At 37.4% G+C, this 17,127-nt stretch overlaps 1 protein-coding gene across 7 annotated transcripts in view; it reads right to left on the reverse strand.

Annotated features, from left to right (window-relative positions):
* Positions 1 to 5,825: 5,825 nt before the first annotated feature.
* MAP2K4 (mitogen-activated protein kinase kinase 4) overlaps positions 5,826 to 17,127 on the reverse strand; it is a 59,100-nt gene continuing 47,798 nt past the window's right edge. For all 7 annotated transcript variants that reach the window (XM_063292714.1, XM_063292711.1, XM_063292713.1 and 4 more), the window contains 6 exons: positions 16,625 to 16,676; positions 14,461 to 14,588; positions 13,763 to 13,840; positions 12,207 to 12,355; positions 8,711 to 8,756; positions 5,826 to 8,189 (listed from right to left, as the gene is read on the reverse strand). In XM_063292714.1, the coding sequence (XP_063148784.1) occupies positions 8,076 to 8,189; positions 8,711 to 8,756; positions 12,207 to 12,355; positions 13,763 to 13,840; positions 14,461 to 14,588; positions 16,625 to 16,676 (567 nt within the window). In that variant the 3' untranslated portion in view covers positions 5,826 to 8,075. The remainder of the gene's footprint in view (positions 8,190 to 8,710; positions 8,757 to 12,206; positions 12,356 to 13,762; positions 13,841 to 14,460; positions 14,589 to 16,624; positions 16,677 to 17,127) is intronic.

The following is a 17,127-nucleotide window of genomic DNA, read 5'->3' on the forward strand; positions in this document are numbered from 1 at the left end:
AACCAAAAACAGTGTTCTTTGCACTTATGCAAAATTTCCAAGTAATCCAGAGTCCCTGGAATAAGAAAGTGGATGCATCTTACTTCAGCATTCACCATAAGCAACATTTTTAAAACCAAGCAGTAGTTGTCAAAATTGATAGAAAAGCAGGAAAAAAAAACTTTCCATACTTATCTTTAGTGAAAATCCTTTTTTCCAACCTCCAAGGAAAAGAACTCTTCTCATCCATTACTCCAAATATACTTGAAGCTATTTGAGAACAAGAGTATTTTTGTAGGGAAAAACCACTTTAGCATCAACACACTTGGCTGTCTTCTATCCTAGTCATAAATGTTCCACTGAAATTCAATTTGAGCTATTGAATTCATAATTTTCCTTCAAAATAATTGTTGTATGTTTTATTCCCTGTAACAATATACTTTCTGACCAGTATCTATCTTTTTGTCTCACTATACATTATTCATTTTAGCAAGTTGAAGGTATCCTTTTCCTATCTGGTTTTTGTTAATAGACCATGTACAGAATGATTACGTGTAAGAAACAAAACATAAGGTAAAGATGAGTACATTCAATCTTGTCCAATAATTGCATTATATTGTTGAAAATGATGGAAGTAATGAAGCAACTCCAGATGGAACTTTAGATCCAGATAATTTGGCTCTAATCCACACAGACGTACCCCCTTCATATGATTTTATCTTTTGTGATGGTAAATTTTATTTTATGTCTGTCACTAACCCTCTTGATGTAAAATTCAGAGTCTTTCCTAAACGTCATTTTGTTTCAAATCAAGCAATCAGCTGACTTGTAATGCCATGAGACAGGCTTAAAAGTCTCAAGAATACCTCAAAAATCAGTCTTAAACCCAAACAAAAGCTAGATAATTGCCACTCAAACAGCACAATCCCATGCATTTCTCTGTAGAATCTTGTAGAAACAAGGGTATTTCTTATGTTCTTTATTTTGGTCACAGAGCAGAGGAGTTAGATACTACTTTTTCAAAAGCAAGTAGATACAAACCAAGTGAACTGATAAGACATCACTGCTGGAGCCTTTTGAAAAATAGGTGTAATAGGCAGCTATATGTGCTTCAACAATGCAAAAGACTTGCTCATTTCTTGAGTGAAAATATTTGTCACAGCACTCCTGTTGTTACATGGATTCTCTGGTAGGAAAAACTAACCACACCTCCACAAAATGAGGCACATGCAATGCATGGAATTACAGTATTCATACTGAGTGAACAACATACAATGATTTCCAAACACAGTCATGGCTGGCCATCTCTTCTTTCTGGCTGATCTTTTAACTCTTCAGATGGCAGCACAGTGGCTCCTGTTAAGCCAATAAGACATTAGCTACTGGCTTAGTGCTTCATGCTTCAAAGAATAAACTTTGAAAATAAAGTAAATAAAGCCTCTTTCCCCAATTAACCTTCTGATCTGTTCCTGAACTGTAAGTTTACTATAGTTCAAGCAATAGGTGATATTTGTATAGAAGTACAGTTATCAGAAAACCCAATCCAACCCTTACTAGAAGGTCTTTGATTGGCCTCTCTTACTAGAATCCAGTAACTTCTGCTGTAAGTTCTGGGCAGATTTCTCACCAATTTTCCATAATTGAGCAGGATAGGATAGGATACAGCATTTTTGTGACAGATGGGGTGGTGTCCTCTTGAGTGTGCTTCCACTACTAATAGCTATGTAGGTGGAGATGGGACAACATGGTACATAAATGTGTAAAATTTGTAGTTAAAACAGTGTTTTAATCTTGATGCTATTACGTATGTCATAACTTTTTAAAAATATATATATAAACTTCTTAAAGAATCAGCACTAATTATTTGATAGTACCAAATTATACAGTGCCAGAACAGATGCATAGTGATAGATTGTCAAGGCAAATGGAAAAAGCAAAAAGAAATCAGGGGAATATTTAAAATAATTGTATCTGTCTATTAAATAATTGTAAAACGAGTTAACAAAACAAAGCCATTCCATACTTAAAATCTAATCTGAATCATGTAGAGAGGGGCAATTTGCATGGAATGCTAATCTATAATTCAGTATTACAAATACATTCAAGGAGGTGTTCATGAAAAATGCTGGGTTCACAAACTATGCTGGTCTATGACCGTAAAAACAATTTGATTTGATTTGTATGGGTTCACAAAGGCTTCCTCCAATGTGAACATCAAATGAAGGAGAATTTACTTTCACTTTTTTAGTACATTTCTGGTTCATCATTACACTGAACCTCAAAACAAAACCTCAGAATAAACACTGGGTTAAGTGCTAAACAAACATCAAGATCTAGATTGCTATCTAGCTTTGTGTTTTGACTGATTAAGCTACCGTTCCTGGTATGCAAATTATAAGAAGCCAGGATTGAAGCCAGAATTTCTGGTTTATTCCTCCTGTCAGACTTACAAGAAGAGGAAGAGTAAAGAGGAAAGGAAGAAATCTTTTCCAGATTTTCTGGCAAGTCCCATCTTGCGATGAGCTGGAAAACCCCATTTAGGATATTTTAGAGCAGCGGTTCCCAACCTTTTTGGCACCAGGGACCGGTTTTGCGGAAGACAATTTTTCCACGGACCGGTGGGGACAGGATGGTTTCGGGATGATTCGAGCGCTTCCTCTTTTTCCCGACCTTTTATTTTTTCTTTGAGCAGTTTGGAGATAGCAGCCAATGGGCTTGCTTTCTCTGACAGGAGGCGGAGCTCAGGCAGTAATGCAAGCGATGGGGAGCGGCTGTAAACGCTCAGGCTGTAAATTCGCTCGTTCACCCACCGCTCACCTCCTGCTGTGCGGCCCAGTTCCCAGGGGTTGGCGACCCCCATTTTAGAGGAAGCCTGTGAATCTGCAGATGAAGAGGAGGAGCATGTTTGCTAGCTATTTTGCAATATTAGTAAATCTATTACTGTTCTTGTTTTTCTCATAAATCTAGGCACAGAATTCAGAAGGTTCTGTGGGGGGAGGGGGTAACGAAGGAGGAAAAAAAATTGTATTTGTCTTTACTATTTCCTGAAGCTTGTAAAAGTTAGGATTGGAACCTAAAAATCATTATGTTTACCAAATGAGTGTACTTAGTATCAAGATTACTGGAGGCAGCATTTGTTTGGAAATCATGTCAGCATATAAAGGACTGTGTGCCATCAGTATCGTCACAGAGGAAGATTAGCAGAAGAACTCTGCAGACCTCAGTATCTGTAAAACTGTGGCCTCGTTAAGATGACTAACTTCAGAGGCTGAAAGAGGGAAAAAGTAACAGCTGCTGCATGTTAAAAATGTTACCTGTTTGTAAGGTCACTATTTAACGCATGGGTTTTTGATTGTACAAATGTTCACAGCGCGCTAGTAGCCGGAATAGTCCTTTCACATGCTTATTTTCCTTTAGCTTTTAATGTTAATATGCAAAGAAGTTAGAAGCCATTCCAATGAGACTTTTTAAATAGCACTTGAATCCAGAATAGTTTTAGGTGCTACGCTGTTGTGCGGTACAGAACTTTAATGACAGCTTTATCCTTATTTAAAAGGATGCTGTTAAACTACAAAAAAAAAATTAAAATAAATCACATTGTAAATAAATACACTGCCTTACCTCTGTGACCAGCACTGCTGTACTTATTAAAAGAATCCTGTGATGTCACATTGAGCTTGGGTTGTAACGTTATTTTGTCATGTCAAGTCTTACAGTATGCGCTGCTCCGTTTCCATTCAGGAGTGCTTTGATTTCTTCTGTATCCTATCCAAAGAGCTCAGAACGGATTATATTTTTATATTCACCTTACATTCACAAGGAAGACAGCCAGGTTCATTGCTGTAAAAAGGAAGATTGGACTGGAAACCACCTCATCTGCCTCCACTGCTATTTTGTCAGTGAATCTTAGGCAAGCCTACTCTTTTAAGGAGAAGTTATTCGGGCAGGGAAAAAGTCTTCCTTTCTATGATAGAATCTGTTATCACAGCTTATTTACAAACCCTTCTAAGTAGGAGATGGGCTCAGTTACTTGCCCAATAAGCTTTGCAGCTGAGAAAAAGAGTAGGAACAAGTCCTAACTGGCAGTGCAGCCACATCAGTTTCTACTCTCTGAATGCTAAAGGAAAACTTGAAATGTGGTAACTCCCTCATCTTTTTTTTATTCTTCCCCTCTCCCTCCCGTCCTCCTCATTCCTCACATAATAAACATAGGCTTGGAGAAATCAGTTAAAATGGTTTCAGTCCATTTTGTTGAAGCCTATTACCCAAAAGAAACCCAAACTCCATAGACATTGACAGATGGAACAGTAATGACAAATGGTGCTATAGCACTACTACAGATGTTTGGGATCTTGGTGTTAAAGGGTAAATCACACATGTAAGAGAAATCAGCAGAACAAAGAGTAGGAGTAAATGGACATTTCTCACAATGGAGGGATGTAACTAGTAAGGCCCCTCAAGGTTCTGTCCTATGACCAGTGTATAACATGTATATAAATGATCTGGAATCAGGTGTGACTAATGAAATAGCTAAGTTTGCTGAGAACACTAAATTATTCAAAGTGGTAAAAACTATAAGGGACTGCAAAGAGCTCCACATTAGGGGAGTGGGCATTAAAACTGCAGATGTCATTCAATGTGAACAAGTATAAAGTTATGCATGCTGGTGCCAAAAATCCTAAATTATGCATACAAACTAATAGCATCAGAGGTAGCAGTGACTGATGGGGAAAGAGATCTTGGAGTCATGGTAAACAGTTCAATGAATGTTTCAACACAGTGTGCATTTGCTGTCAAAAAGGCCAACAGCATGTTAGGAATAATAAAACAGGACTGAAAATAGAGATGCCAATATCATAATGCCCTTATATAAATCAATGACGTGACCACATCTGGAATATTGTGTGCAGCTCTAGTTGCCACACCTCAAAGATATTGTGGTACCAGAGGAGTTTCAGAGGTGGACAACTGAAATGATCAAGGGGCTGGAGCAACTCCCCTATGAGGAAAGGTTATGACATCTGGCACTTTTTGGACTAGAAAGGAGGTAAATGAGAGGGGACATGACTGAGGTGTACCAAATTATGCATGGTGTGAATAAAATGGACAAGAAGCTACTTTCCCCTTCCCAAAATACTAGAACCAGAGGTCACCCAATGACATTGAATCCTGGAAGAGTCAGGACAGACAAAAGGAAATAATTTTTTACACAATGCATAATTCAACTTTGGAATTCACTACAATGAGATGTGGTGCTGGCTACAGCTTGGCTGGCTTCGAAAAAGGGTTGGACCAATTCAAGAAAGTCATGGGGATCAGTGGTAATTAGCCTTGATCACAGTACAGTTGCCCCTGAAGACCATCTGCTGGGAGACTAGGGAGCTTTCTTGTGCAGTTGGTTGGCCATTGTGAGAAGAGACTGCTGGACTAGATGGGCCAGGGGTCCAATCCAGCAGGACACTGCTTATGTTCTTAAGATGCCACTGCCCAAACAGCAAGTGAAGTTTTGAGATACATTAACAAAATATACATAAGAAATAAATAGACCACTCAAGTAATACTCCAGGTCTCAGTTGCAGTAGCACTTAAGTAGTCATGATTATTTAGGGTTAGGGTTAGGGTTATTTAGGTGATGTATCAGCAGAAGTGGTTGGCAAGGATAAAGACCGGTTTTAAAATGTATCAATGATCAAATACAGCTTATGGTTTTTGTTTAAGGTGGGAAAAGAAGGTAATCATCTATTTTGGTTCTTCTTTCAATAAATAGGGAAAACTGGCCAGAGAAAGGTGGCATTTATTGATTTCCCCATTGCATATCTGACCTTTTAACAAAAATTAACAAGGTCTAAGTTGCATTCTTGATTTATTACAACTGACCTGCAGGCGAAAAAAATAGAACTATTACATTAACACTTTGATTCCATGTAGAATATTTTAAATAGAACAGGAAGTCAATTCAGGAAAAGATAAAATAGTTGGAAGCTCTTAAAAGCCATCATGTTGTGAAACTCCATTTTACTTACAGACGATTAGGCAATATCCCTGCACATCAGCTTATCAATAAACTTTTATACATTTTTTTCTATAGTACAAGAAAAAAAAAATTAACCAGAGCTCACAATGTACAGTTCTTACACTATTTTCACAGCTTCTGAACACTATACATCTTTATAAACATACACTGTAATATAAATGCTGCACCCTTAATAGTATATTATAACAATCTATGATTAATATGCTAAAACTGTCCATCGCACTGAGCCTGCGTCGAAAGCTACCTCCATTTCCTGATCAACTGCATGGAAATATTCTGCTTATATACACAAATAATAGAATTGGGAAAGGGGGCTCTATAACAATTGTTCATTTTTTGGCAAAGACAAGGAAGAGCCAACAGGAAACTGATATGCACAGGCTGGGAGGCTCTGTACATTTTTCGCCTGAAAGGACCAAAAGGAAGAATTACTGCATTATTAAAGTCCAAATTCCATTCAAACAGGTATCTCATTTGATATTTCGTATGTTCTTGCAAGGTTTTTGTTTTGACTTGATTGCTTTTCCTGTTGAAAGATTATTAACCAGTTGGTAAACTAGAAATGTAAGAATTAACTGGCTACAGAAATAAGATCTTGTTTCTGTTGTGTCTTAAAAGGGTCACTTCCTTTCTGCTGTCACTTAGAAATGAGTATTTCATCAAATATAGCTGAAAAAATGAATACCAGTTAATTTTATATGGCTTTTTTTTCTTGGATTGACAATATTCTTATTAAAATTCCTTGTTCTGTCATTCTGTCTTTGAAGAATTCAATACATAAATTCCCTTATATTATCGATTATGTGCCATCAGGTCGGTGTCAACTCCTCGCAATTTTTCCCATGATTTTTTCAATAAGCCATCATAAAACTGAATTCCATTTTCAGGATAATTCAGTAGAGAATGAATTCATCATCAAAAGAACATCAAACTAATTAGCACCATTTTGCAGTGATTTTGGAAGTACAAGTATCTAACTGAAAGGGAGGGAGGGAGGGAGGAAGGATGCTTATCTGATTTCATACTGGGTATCAGACACGAAGCAGAGATCCAAGCCACACCTGGAGTTCTTTAATAACGCAATACAGCTCTTCACAACTGCAGGCCATCCAGTGCCCTTTCCAAATGTGAAAGTTAGCCAGCTAAACAGCAGGTTACAGTTAGAAATCAGGGGTCACAAGCCGGTTAAATTCCACTGAATAGTTTAATAATTCCTCAGTTCAAAATTTTATCTCATCGGTTAACAGTTTGTAGGATACCTAGTTCTGCTGAAGACTGGTTTCCTTGGAAAGTAAAAGAATACATTATTCTCCCTCTCTTATAAGTTGAATTGTTAGCTCTTTCAATGCACTGAATGTTTTTGGTAAAGAAATAATCCATTTTACATGATCACTCCTTCCTTCCCCAACATTATGAAGTTCTGCTGAGCCACACTGTCCTAAAAATATACACTGTGGCTGAAAAGCAACAGAATTTCAAACCAATCTATTGCACTTTGTGAAGAAAAATATATTTATATATATATATATATATTTATATTTATATATTATCCCCCGTTTGCCTTTGCTAGCTCCAGAAGGTTAAAGTAGCTCATTTGGCTGCACAAGTTACTCTCTCTCCAGGCAGAGTTTTTTATATTTGGAATCAGACAGACCAACAACTAACTTCCTTTCCTTTAAATTATTTGTAGCAATTGGAAGAGTTTAGAGAATAAAATCCCTCCAGTAGCTGCTGAGAAGTTTCTGAGTTTAGAACTTAACTTTAGGTGCTATCCAATCATGGCCAACAAATAAAATGTTACTTATTTCTACATTTTATGTATATGTCCACAAAAAGAGCAAAACAAAGTCTCTCTTTGACTTGACACTAACACTGTGAGATCGGCTATTACATGGATGCACTTTGTAAGTGACAATAATATACAGACAGAATGGAGGAGAAACACCAACATTATTGCACATGGTGTCTGGGCGAGCATTAAAACACTGCAATATGGGGTGAAGATTCTGTACATCTTGCTTTCTCTCAGCACTTGCACTAGAGTTTTGATATAGCAGCAGTATCAATCAACATACATTGGTGAGCTGGGAGTTGTTGGCATTTGATCAAGGATTTTGCAAACATAGCATGCAACATCCACTGTTCGTTCCTCATACATCAGGATGAAGGGATGTTTCTGGAAGAAAAAAGGAACAAAACAGTCTCACTGTCAGTATATGTGATCACAGAAGGTACCTACAAGACATAAAGTATTGAGTGATTCTATGTAATTGTATCTTAAATTCTATGAGCTACTGCAATGATTTCTACAATTTCTCATTAGAAAAAACAATCCTCACATGGTTTAAAATAGCTATAAAACATTCAGGATAAAAATCTATAAATTAGACATGATCTGACTGAAGCACTTCAAACTAAGTCTTCAATCAAAGTAAGTTATTTACAATAAATTGTCATGCAAGTCTTTTACCCAGGCACAGAATTTCAGTTTTGTACCCCAACCCTGAAAATAAATAAAAACTGGTTTCCACTCAGTACACCATAGAGAGAAGCAACCGTCACTTAATTCTATTAATCATATTCCACACCTTGAGAGGTACCAATATTACTGTTACAGAGCTTCAAAGTAGTAAAGATGACAGGAATGCCCTAAACCTTCAGTTAAATCTTGCTCATAGGTTCATACTCCATACTCACCAGAAGTTCCTTGTACTTTGGCCTTTTGGATTCATCCTTTGTAAGGCTAAAAAGATTAGTAAAAAGATTACAGATGAAAATGATTGCAGAAAGCCATCTGAGTTAATTCTTGGACAGTACAAGTTTTGTTTTGTTTTTTATTTTATTTTCTATCCCGCCTTTATTATTTTTATAAATAACTCAAGGCAGCGAACCTACCTAATACTCCTTCCTCCTCCTCCTTTCCCCACAACAACAACCCTGTGAGGTGAGTTGGGCTGAGAGAGAGTGACTGGCCCAAGGTCACCCAGCCGGCTTTCAGGCCTAAGGCTGGACTAGAACTCAAAAGTTTTACCTTTCTCTACTTCTTGTCCAATTAATATATTAAACATCATGGAAATTCTAAGACAGCTTTTAATCTGAGTACCTCTGAAAACCACCACCAGAGTAATACTGTGAAGTTACTATAACCTACAGACCATTATTTAACTTGTTTTCAAATTCTGTACACAAGACGTACACAGCCTTTCATCTTCTGTGGCACTCATATATGCTTCCTTTGTTCTTCCTTCCAAGCCTACTCTAACCTTTAGAAACAAATAGTTTTCTAAAAAAACATCTGTTACATTAGCTTATCCTGCCAAAATAGCTATAATCAATAATTAATAATTTACCAATAACCAGACAGAGCTTAGCTGGAAGATAGGGAAAATGGAAGCTTCTTTTTAAGAGAGAAACTTACTTTCCCATTGCTACATAATACAGAATATCACTTTGTTTAAGCTTCCCTGTGCATCAACTCCTGTCTTAGATTAAGACTCCAACTCTATTCTGAAAACAACTTTTACATGAAAACCAGCAGGGAGACCAAACCCATCCAGATTGAAACATTTCAGTTTAATAAACTAAGATACTAAAAAGCCTCTTGTACCCTCTTTTCTGCGAGCTGTCCCTTCATGACAGCAAAGAAACTAGGAAACTATAGCTGACTTTAGCTTTCTGTTGCACCCAAAGCAATAAAAGATTGCCAATGGCTTTCAACCAAGCCCAGATATGAAGTTGTGATTTGCTTACTTATTCAGTTACAGGGCTTGTAGACATGCCAATCTACCGTCTCTGGGGAGTGTGCAGTTCCCCAATATTTCACTGGGATTAAAACCATACAACTATATTCCATATTCTTATGGAACTGCAAATCCTGAGTAAATATAGTAATAGTAAAAAGGCCTTATCCTGCAACCCAAGCGGAAATCACAACAATTCCCCCAGTTTGGTGGAACAACCAGATTTTCATCCATTTTCTAAAAGCCGGGCCACTTGCATATTTGGGGAGTACTATTCCACAGGAGGGCTTTGCAATGGAAAAGGCATGCTTACGTGGCCCCTGAAGTTGACAGCCTCCTATCAAGGAGCCCACCCTACTGGATCCTATCAGGTAGGCAAATATTACTGGGAGAAGGTGGTCCCACAAATTCCCGGGCCCTAAACCATGAAGGACTTGATGACAATCAGACCTTGAACTGCCCCTGGAAGCAAAGTAGCAATCCAGTGCAGCTCTGGGAGTGGGGAAGGAATGAGAAACTGTTAAGGGGAGAATTTTAGAAAAGATTACTTGCTCCTCAGAAACCAGAAGAAACTCAAAATAACCCTGCCTCGGTTTTGTTTGGTGTAAGATTAGAGAGAAACTGCTAAAAAAGCTGAAAGCTAGCATCCAGAATTGGGTTTATTTGAAAGCCACCAAATGCAGCTCTTGTTTGGACATAAAGGAAAGCTATAGTTTAACTGCAGCTTCCTGGTTTTTGCCCTGTGTGTGCAAAGGAAGGGTTAAATGGCTTTAAAAAACTGGTTTAAATATTGCTTATTAAGCCACAAGTTGATAGTCAAAATGTGTTCTACAGAATGTTTGAAACATTATCAGGAAAACAGACTGACCAAGTTTCCAAACAAGCCATAAAATAGCTCTTGCTTTAATCAGTTTGTAAAACCTATTTCTGTACTGTTGTCAAGAAAATGACATGGATATTTCCATGAAATCACCAGGAGTTGAGCATGTCTCAAATGGAATGTTAGTTTACTACTAAAAGTTGTACTACACAGAATGTTCATTATTCTTAAAAATATCTTTCTTCTGCTTTACTTTTTATATAATTGAAGATTCAAAGGCAACTATTTTATCCTGGTTACTTTTACATGCCTGAGGTCCTGTTTGGTTTGTAATTATTTTATTTGTAGATTGTTTGGATGATATTTCCCATCTGGCACTCTAATTGCAATGAGACTCAGAAACAGTTCATTTTATCTCCAGTATAACGTAACAAATGTGTTTCAAAGCTACAAATACAGCCAATTGTACAGGTTCATCAATTCTTGTCACTAGTTACTATAGCAAGGGTAGGCAGCCTGATGCCATCCAAATATTTCTGATTAACTTCTAGCAATCTCAGCCAGCAGGGCTACTGGCAAGGGACTGTGGAAAAAATCTGGATGGCACTCAGTTGCCTATTCCTTCAGAACAATGATGTGAACCCAGTTGGATGCAATCAGCACCATACTACTCCAAAATGCTATACACCCATGAGTACATGCCCAAATGAGCAGTCTTACTTGTTAGAAAATTCCAGGGCCTGCTATGGTGTCATAGCATGCTGTGGGAAGAAAACTATTATTTCCACTCACTCCTATTTAGTACGTCGTCTCAATCAGGACCTTAGGTAGGACATATCCAGTCATTCTTACAACAAAAAAAGTACCAGGACCCTCTATGCCAGGAGTGGGACAGAGGAAACATCTCAGTCATAGCACGCCAGTTACAGGATTCAAAGAAGTTCAATTGGCACAGATTGTTCTGTTTATTAATTTGAGCCTTTTAATTTTTAACTATATTTTTGGGCATGCTGTGAATTTCCTTCCTGCATTTTATGATTTTTTAAAAAAAATATTTTACATATAAATAATATGTAAAGTGTGTTTCCATCCCACTTTGCATTTTAAAAATTCCATATCTTTTTTTAAATCAGCTTTACAAGAAAATATTTTACAAGATTACACAGAAATATCATAATAAATATAGTATTAATTTAAAGCCTGAAACTCATTGTCTCAATTGATACACAGTACTAAGAAAGCCTTACGAAATAAGCTGTAGTTGACTCATTCACCACCATGCTAAGGCATAAGGCATATACCATGTTATGCGAAAAACACAATGGTTGGTTTTACTTTTCAAAAGCAAACACAAAAACTGTATTTTAGCTTAGCATATTGTAGAAATTCAGCAACTCTATATACTAGTCTTTCCAAATCTGGTGGTCTCCAGATGTTAGAACTACAATTCCCAGAATTTTCTGATGTTGTCAAATTGTTTTCTACAGCTTACCTATGTTCTCTGTCCCAGTGGTTATGCTCTTTCATGGGACAGGATTTTTCCAGAAGATAGAAATTCTCTGATATTGCTGCCTACACACACACACACCCTAAACCACTCATCCAGAATGGGATCAGAATGAATCATACCCACCACAAGTTGACAAAGTTGATAAAACTTTGGGAGAACTCCCGCTCCTCTGAGTTGCTCAGTTGCGGAGGGTCTCCTTTGACCACTTGTGTCAGCTGATCAAATACACTATTCCACTTAGGATAGGGAAACCGTCCTGTGGCTAACTCATACTACACCAAAGAGACAGCACAAAACACAAACACACAGGATGAGTTATTCAACAGCATTCACCAAAACAGAAACAGTTATTGCTGCTATTGTTTATGGTACACTATTCTTCCTTCCAAAGAAGCTGAGTGCAGTATATAACGTAATACAAGAGTTCTATAACAAACATAAAACATAAATCAAAGCATCCCAGCCCAGACACTAAATGAACTGCAGGCTTATCACTTCTCCACTGTAAAGAGTACAGGTCCAGGGCCAATTATATCCCCTATGCATGGGGAAACAAGTATTACAAGTGCTGTATCAATCTTAACTGTGCCTTCCTGGGAAAGGAACTCAAATGGGGCACTATAAATAAGAAGGCTGTAGCTCAGATTAGCTAAAAGCAGCAGCATTATTAGTGCGACTACAGATTATTACAAAGTACAGTAAGTCAGTATGTACATACATGGGAAATGAACTTTTAATAGTTTGGATCCTAAGTGATTGAGGGCATGATATACCATATAAATAGTAATACCTTCTGTTGTGCCTGGGAGATCATACTTAGCCATCCCCATTTAAAATGTTGTGTTCTGCACAAACTGTAGCTTTGCAACCATCTTCTAGTTCAGCTTCACACAAAGTACATTGCTGAAGCCCAGCTGAAAGGTTAGCTGAGTGTCAATAATTGGTGCAATAGTCCTGATCCAAGAGGCCAGAGCTAACAAACCAGTTGAAGCCAAATGTAAGCATGTGTGTGTTTCTCATGCCCAAGGACACAGATACAAAAATTGATACTAGCATTGAAAAGGTAAATGGTGAAGTGAAATGGCTACAGCAGTTGTCTTCGTTACTCTACACAGTGTATATGTTGGCAGTGGGCCCAGAGCAATTCTGGTAGCGGCAATGGATGGAGAACTGGTGGATGGAGTTATGCTGCTGCTCTCTTCAGTACCACTGGAGCATCCATCTTTTCTGTTGCCCACTGCTGTCATTTTGGAAGAAACATCCAGCACAGCACTGAGCAGCAAGAGAAGGAAAATGCTCCTTGCTGCATGCGCCTTCAAATCTGCCACTGGTGCTGACCAGTGGCTTCGCCCAACTCAAACTGGCCTGTTTCAAACTTTCTCATTAGTCATTTATGCTAAAATGACATGACTTTCTACCTGAAGCAAACAATTCTTTATACAAACAGTAATTTTATACCTCCACTAGGGGGCAGCACCACATGGTAAAACCCAAAAGTAGACAAAAAAGCCTAAACTATGTACTTTTGCTTAGACATTCAGATATGCAGCACAGGCCATGTGACACCCGACTGTATTCATAAAGGCAACACTGCTCTAACTTTTACATCTCCCAAATCCAATTACCACTTCATAAGCAGCTTTAGGATCTTCTCTTCAGCAACACTCACTATTTCTTACCAATGTAATCCCTAAGCTCCAGACATCAGAACGGACATCATATCCTTGCCTGGATGCACTAGGATCTATCCTCTCTGGCTGAAATAAGAGAGAAAAAATTAGATATGTAAGAAAAAGATCAGAAATATCAAGAAATGATATAAAGTGAGATGGAGGTAGGATTTCATGTAATACCAATTGTCCCTTCATTAAACATCACTTTAATGAAGAGCAAAAACCAAATGGAATTCTACAACCTGCTGAGCGATTTCTGGGCTCTGTATGAATTGTGCAAATTAAGCATAATTTGAGCAATTGTTTACATATTAATGATCCAATACCCCAATCATACAGGTAGTCCTCACTTAATGACCACCATAGGGATCAGAAAACTGGTTAAATGGTGTGGTCATTAAGTGAGTCACGTGACTGGTCCTGATTTTACGACCATTTTTATTACTGTCATTAAGCAAATTGCCACAGTTGTTAAGTGAATCACTAGTCATTAAGTGAACACAGCTTCCCTGATGGATGTGTTTTGCTGGAAACTGGCAAAGAAGAGCGCAAATTGTGATTACGTGACCTCAGGACACTGCAATTAAAACTGACCCAGGACATTGCTCCTCAATATTTAGTATCAGCCTACATATCAGGGTTGTGAAATAAAAGATTTCATTCTTATTCCCATCTCAGCAATTAAGTTTTCCAATCCCACTTACTGCCATGTATGGCCGACATCCAGCATCTCTGGTTTTGGCAATGGAGTCTACTAGTTGTCCACTGATGCCAAAATCACAGAGTTTAATATTTCCATTTCTGTCCAGAAGTATATTGGAAGGTTTAATATCTGAAAGAAATAAAGGCAAATACATATTTATGCAGGCAAATTCCAGTTTAGATACTTTTATTTCAATCTACTGAAAGCTCCCAAACTACAAGAAACAATATCAAGATATTGTTTGCATCTATCCTGGAGAAACCTGATATTCTCTATCCTCCCCCCCCCCGCCCCCCAATACTTAATCAATATGGGTGTGCCAAACATTTTGAATCTGAAACAGGTATTTCAAAGTTGATACAGGTTATTCTAATCTAATCTAATGTAATCTTTTTCAGCTCTGTTTTGGCCTCACCAAAAGTGTTCTGAGCTCTGAGTGAGGCATTTCCAACTTGGAATGTTTACAAATCAAAATATTTGGTGCACCCAGTTATCAACACTGATGGAAGATAGGCAAGGGGAGATTATTTATGGCTAGTGAGAATCTGCAAAACCTAAGAAAGTGATAAGGAGAATTTACTAAGAAACCTAATTTCTTAAATCCTTTTTATATTTTATAAGTATGATATAATGAATGCATACAGGAGGGAGATTAACAAGAAAATATCCACCCAAACATCCACATTTCTTTGCTCTATACACAGAGATAGAGCTGGCTCATTCCATAAACCATTGAGCCTGCTTTGCAGTTTATAGTCAGCTATGGACACACTGTGATCCAGTTCATTCTCTCTCTCTCTCTCTCTTTCACTCACACTCACACACACACCAGAGTTAGTTGATCACTTTTAGTGAAAATTATGCAGCATAAGAGCAAAACCTACCTTGACATATGTCAGGAAATGTTGGGTGTTATTTTCAACCAATATACTAAGGCAAATAGGGTCAATATGACCATTGTGAATGTGAAAGTACACATGAATTCCACTAAGTGATGGCTAAAGTATTTGCATTTTTTCCATTATCTAAAACTTGTTCTGAACATATGGGTCTGGTGATTTGAAAACATAAAAACAAAGAAAAGGAGATGAAACTCACAATGCCTGCAGTTACTTCTTTAACCAGAGGAGGTAGACTAGAACTCTTAGCAGGTCAAGCTAACACGGTAAGCAATAGAGAATGCTGGAAGTTGTAGTCCAGACTGGAAGGTTGCAGGTTCCTTACCTTTGCTTTAAGCAGTAATTTTACCTTATTCTACCCATTTTGGGGGTTAGGGTTCAATTATAAGTCAGTCAATGATAAGTCATTGTTTGGGACATGGAATTCCCTTCTGTGCATACAGAATGCCTTTCATTTATGGAAAAGCAAGCAGGGGGCAATTCTCCCTACTTCCTGCAGCTCCCAAGATCACAGTCCTCATTGTTCCCAATGCCCTGCTCCCCAGTTCTCTAGATCACGGTTTCTCAACCACGGTTCCGTGGAACCCTAGGGTTCCATGAGAGGTCACTAGAGGTTTCCTGGGAGATCAAAATTTATTTAAAAATTGATTTCAAATTCAGGCAACTTCACATTAAAGAGTTAAGTTTCATTCCTTATTTTAGTTTAAGAACATTGTTAATGCATGTATACAGGCCTACGCATGAAACAAACATAATAATTTTGTAACGTCTGGCCTTTTTTGAGCCTGAATGTGTAGGGGTTCCCCAAGGCCTGAAAAATATTTCAAGGGTTCCTCCACGGTCAAAAGGTTGAGAAAGGCTGCTCTAGGGAATCTTTTTTAAGTATTGAAGCATGGAGACAGGAATGAACAAATATGGCCACTTCTACTGGTGGAAGCATCCTTTGGGTGGAATAAAACTGAAGGGACATTCCTGCAAATGGTGGTAAGCTACGATCCACAACAATACAAATAGAAACAGCAGCAGATTAAACAATAAAACAAATAGAAACAACAGAAGATTGAAAAATTAAAAGCAAAGGGCCAGAATTAAAATGCCTCAACAAGACAAACTGTGACAGAATTAAATGTCTTAAACTAGGTATAGACCATAATACATGCAACATCCCTGAATGGCTCAATGTTTTAGATAGATTGTTTCCAAAGATTCAGTTTGAAAAGTAAGATAAGCTGTTCATATAATAAAGACAAATCCAGATAAGCCTACCTCTGTGAATGATTTTCAAGTTTTCTTTTAAGTGGTTTAATGCTTTCACAGTCTAGGAGAGAAGAGAAAGATTTTATTATTATTAGCTATTATTATTGTTATACTATTAGTATAATAGTATTATTAATACTAGTATTATTATACTATACTATACTATTATTATACTATTATATTTATTATTATTAGCTATTATTACCTATTATTAACACAATTCCAAATCAACAAATGCTTTCCAGAATGCCTTTCAGGAAGATTATGAGGCAGAAATGTAAAAGTATTCCTTCAAAGTCTTAACAACAAAATTTTACAAAATAGTTAATAAAACAAAAGACAATTAGAAAGTGTTCAATAGTACCAGTAAAGGTAGAAGAAAAACAATTATCTTAGAAGATGAGCACTGTAAAAATAATTTTGCTAGAAAGACAAACCCATTCCTATAATCTCTGAAGGCTACATGCTACTGCAGGTATTCCCTATATTGTCTCATACATAAAAATATACCC

This window comes from Candoia aspera, chromosome 2, assembly GCF_035149785.1.
Source record: "Candoia aspera isolate rCanAsp1 chromosome 2, rCanAsp1.hap2, whole genome shotgun sequence".
Lineage (NCBI taxonomy): Eukaryota > Metazoa > Chordata > Lepidosauria > Squamata > Boidae > Candoia > Candoia aspera.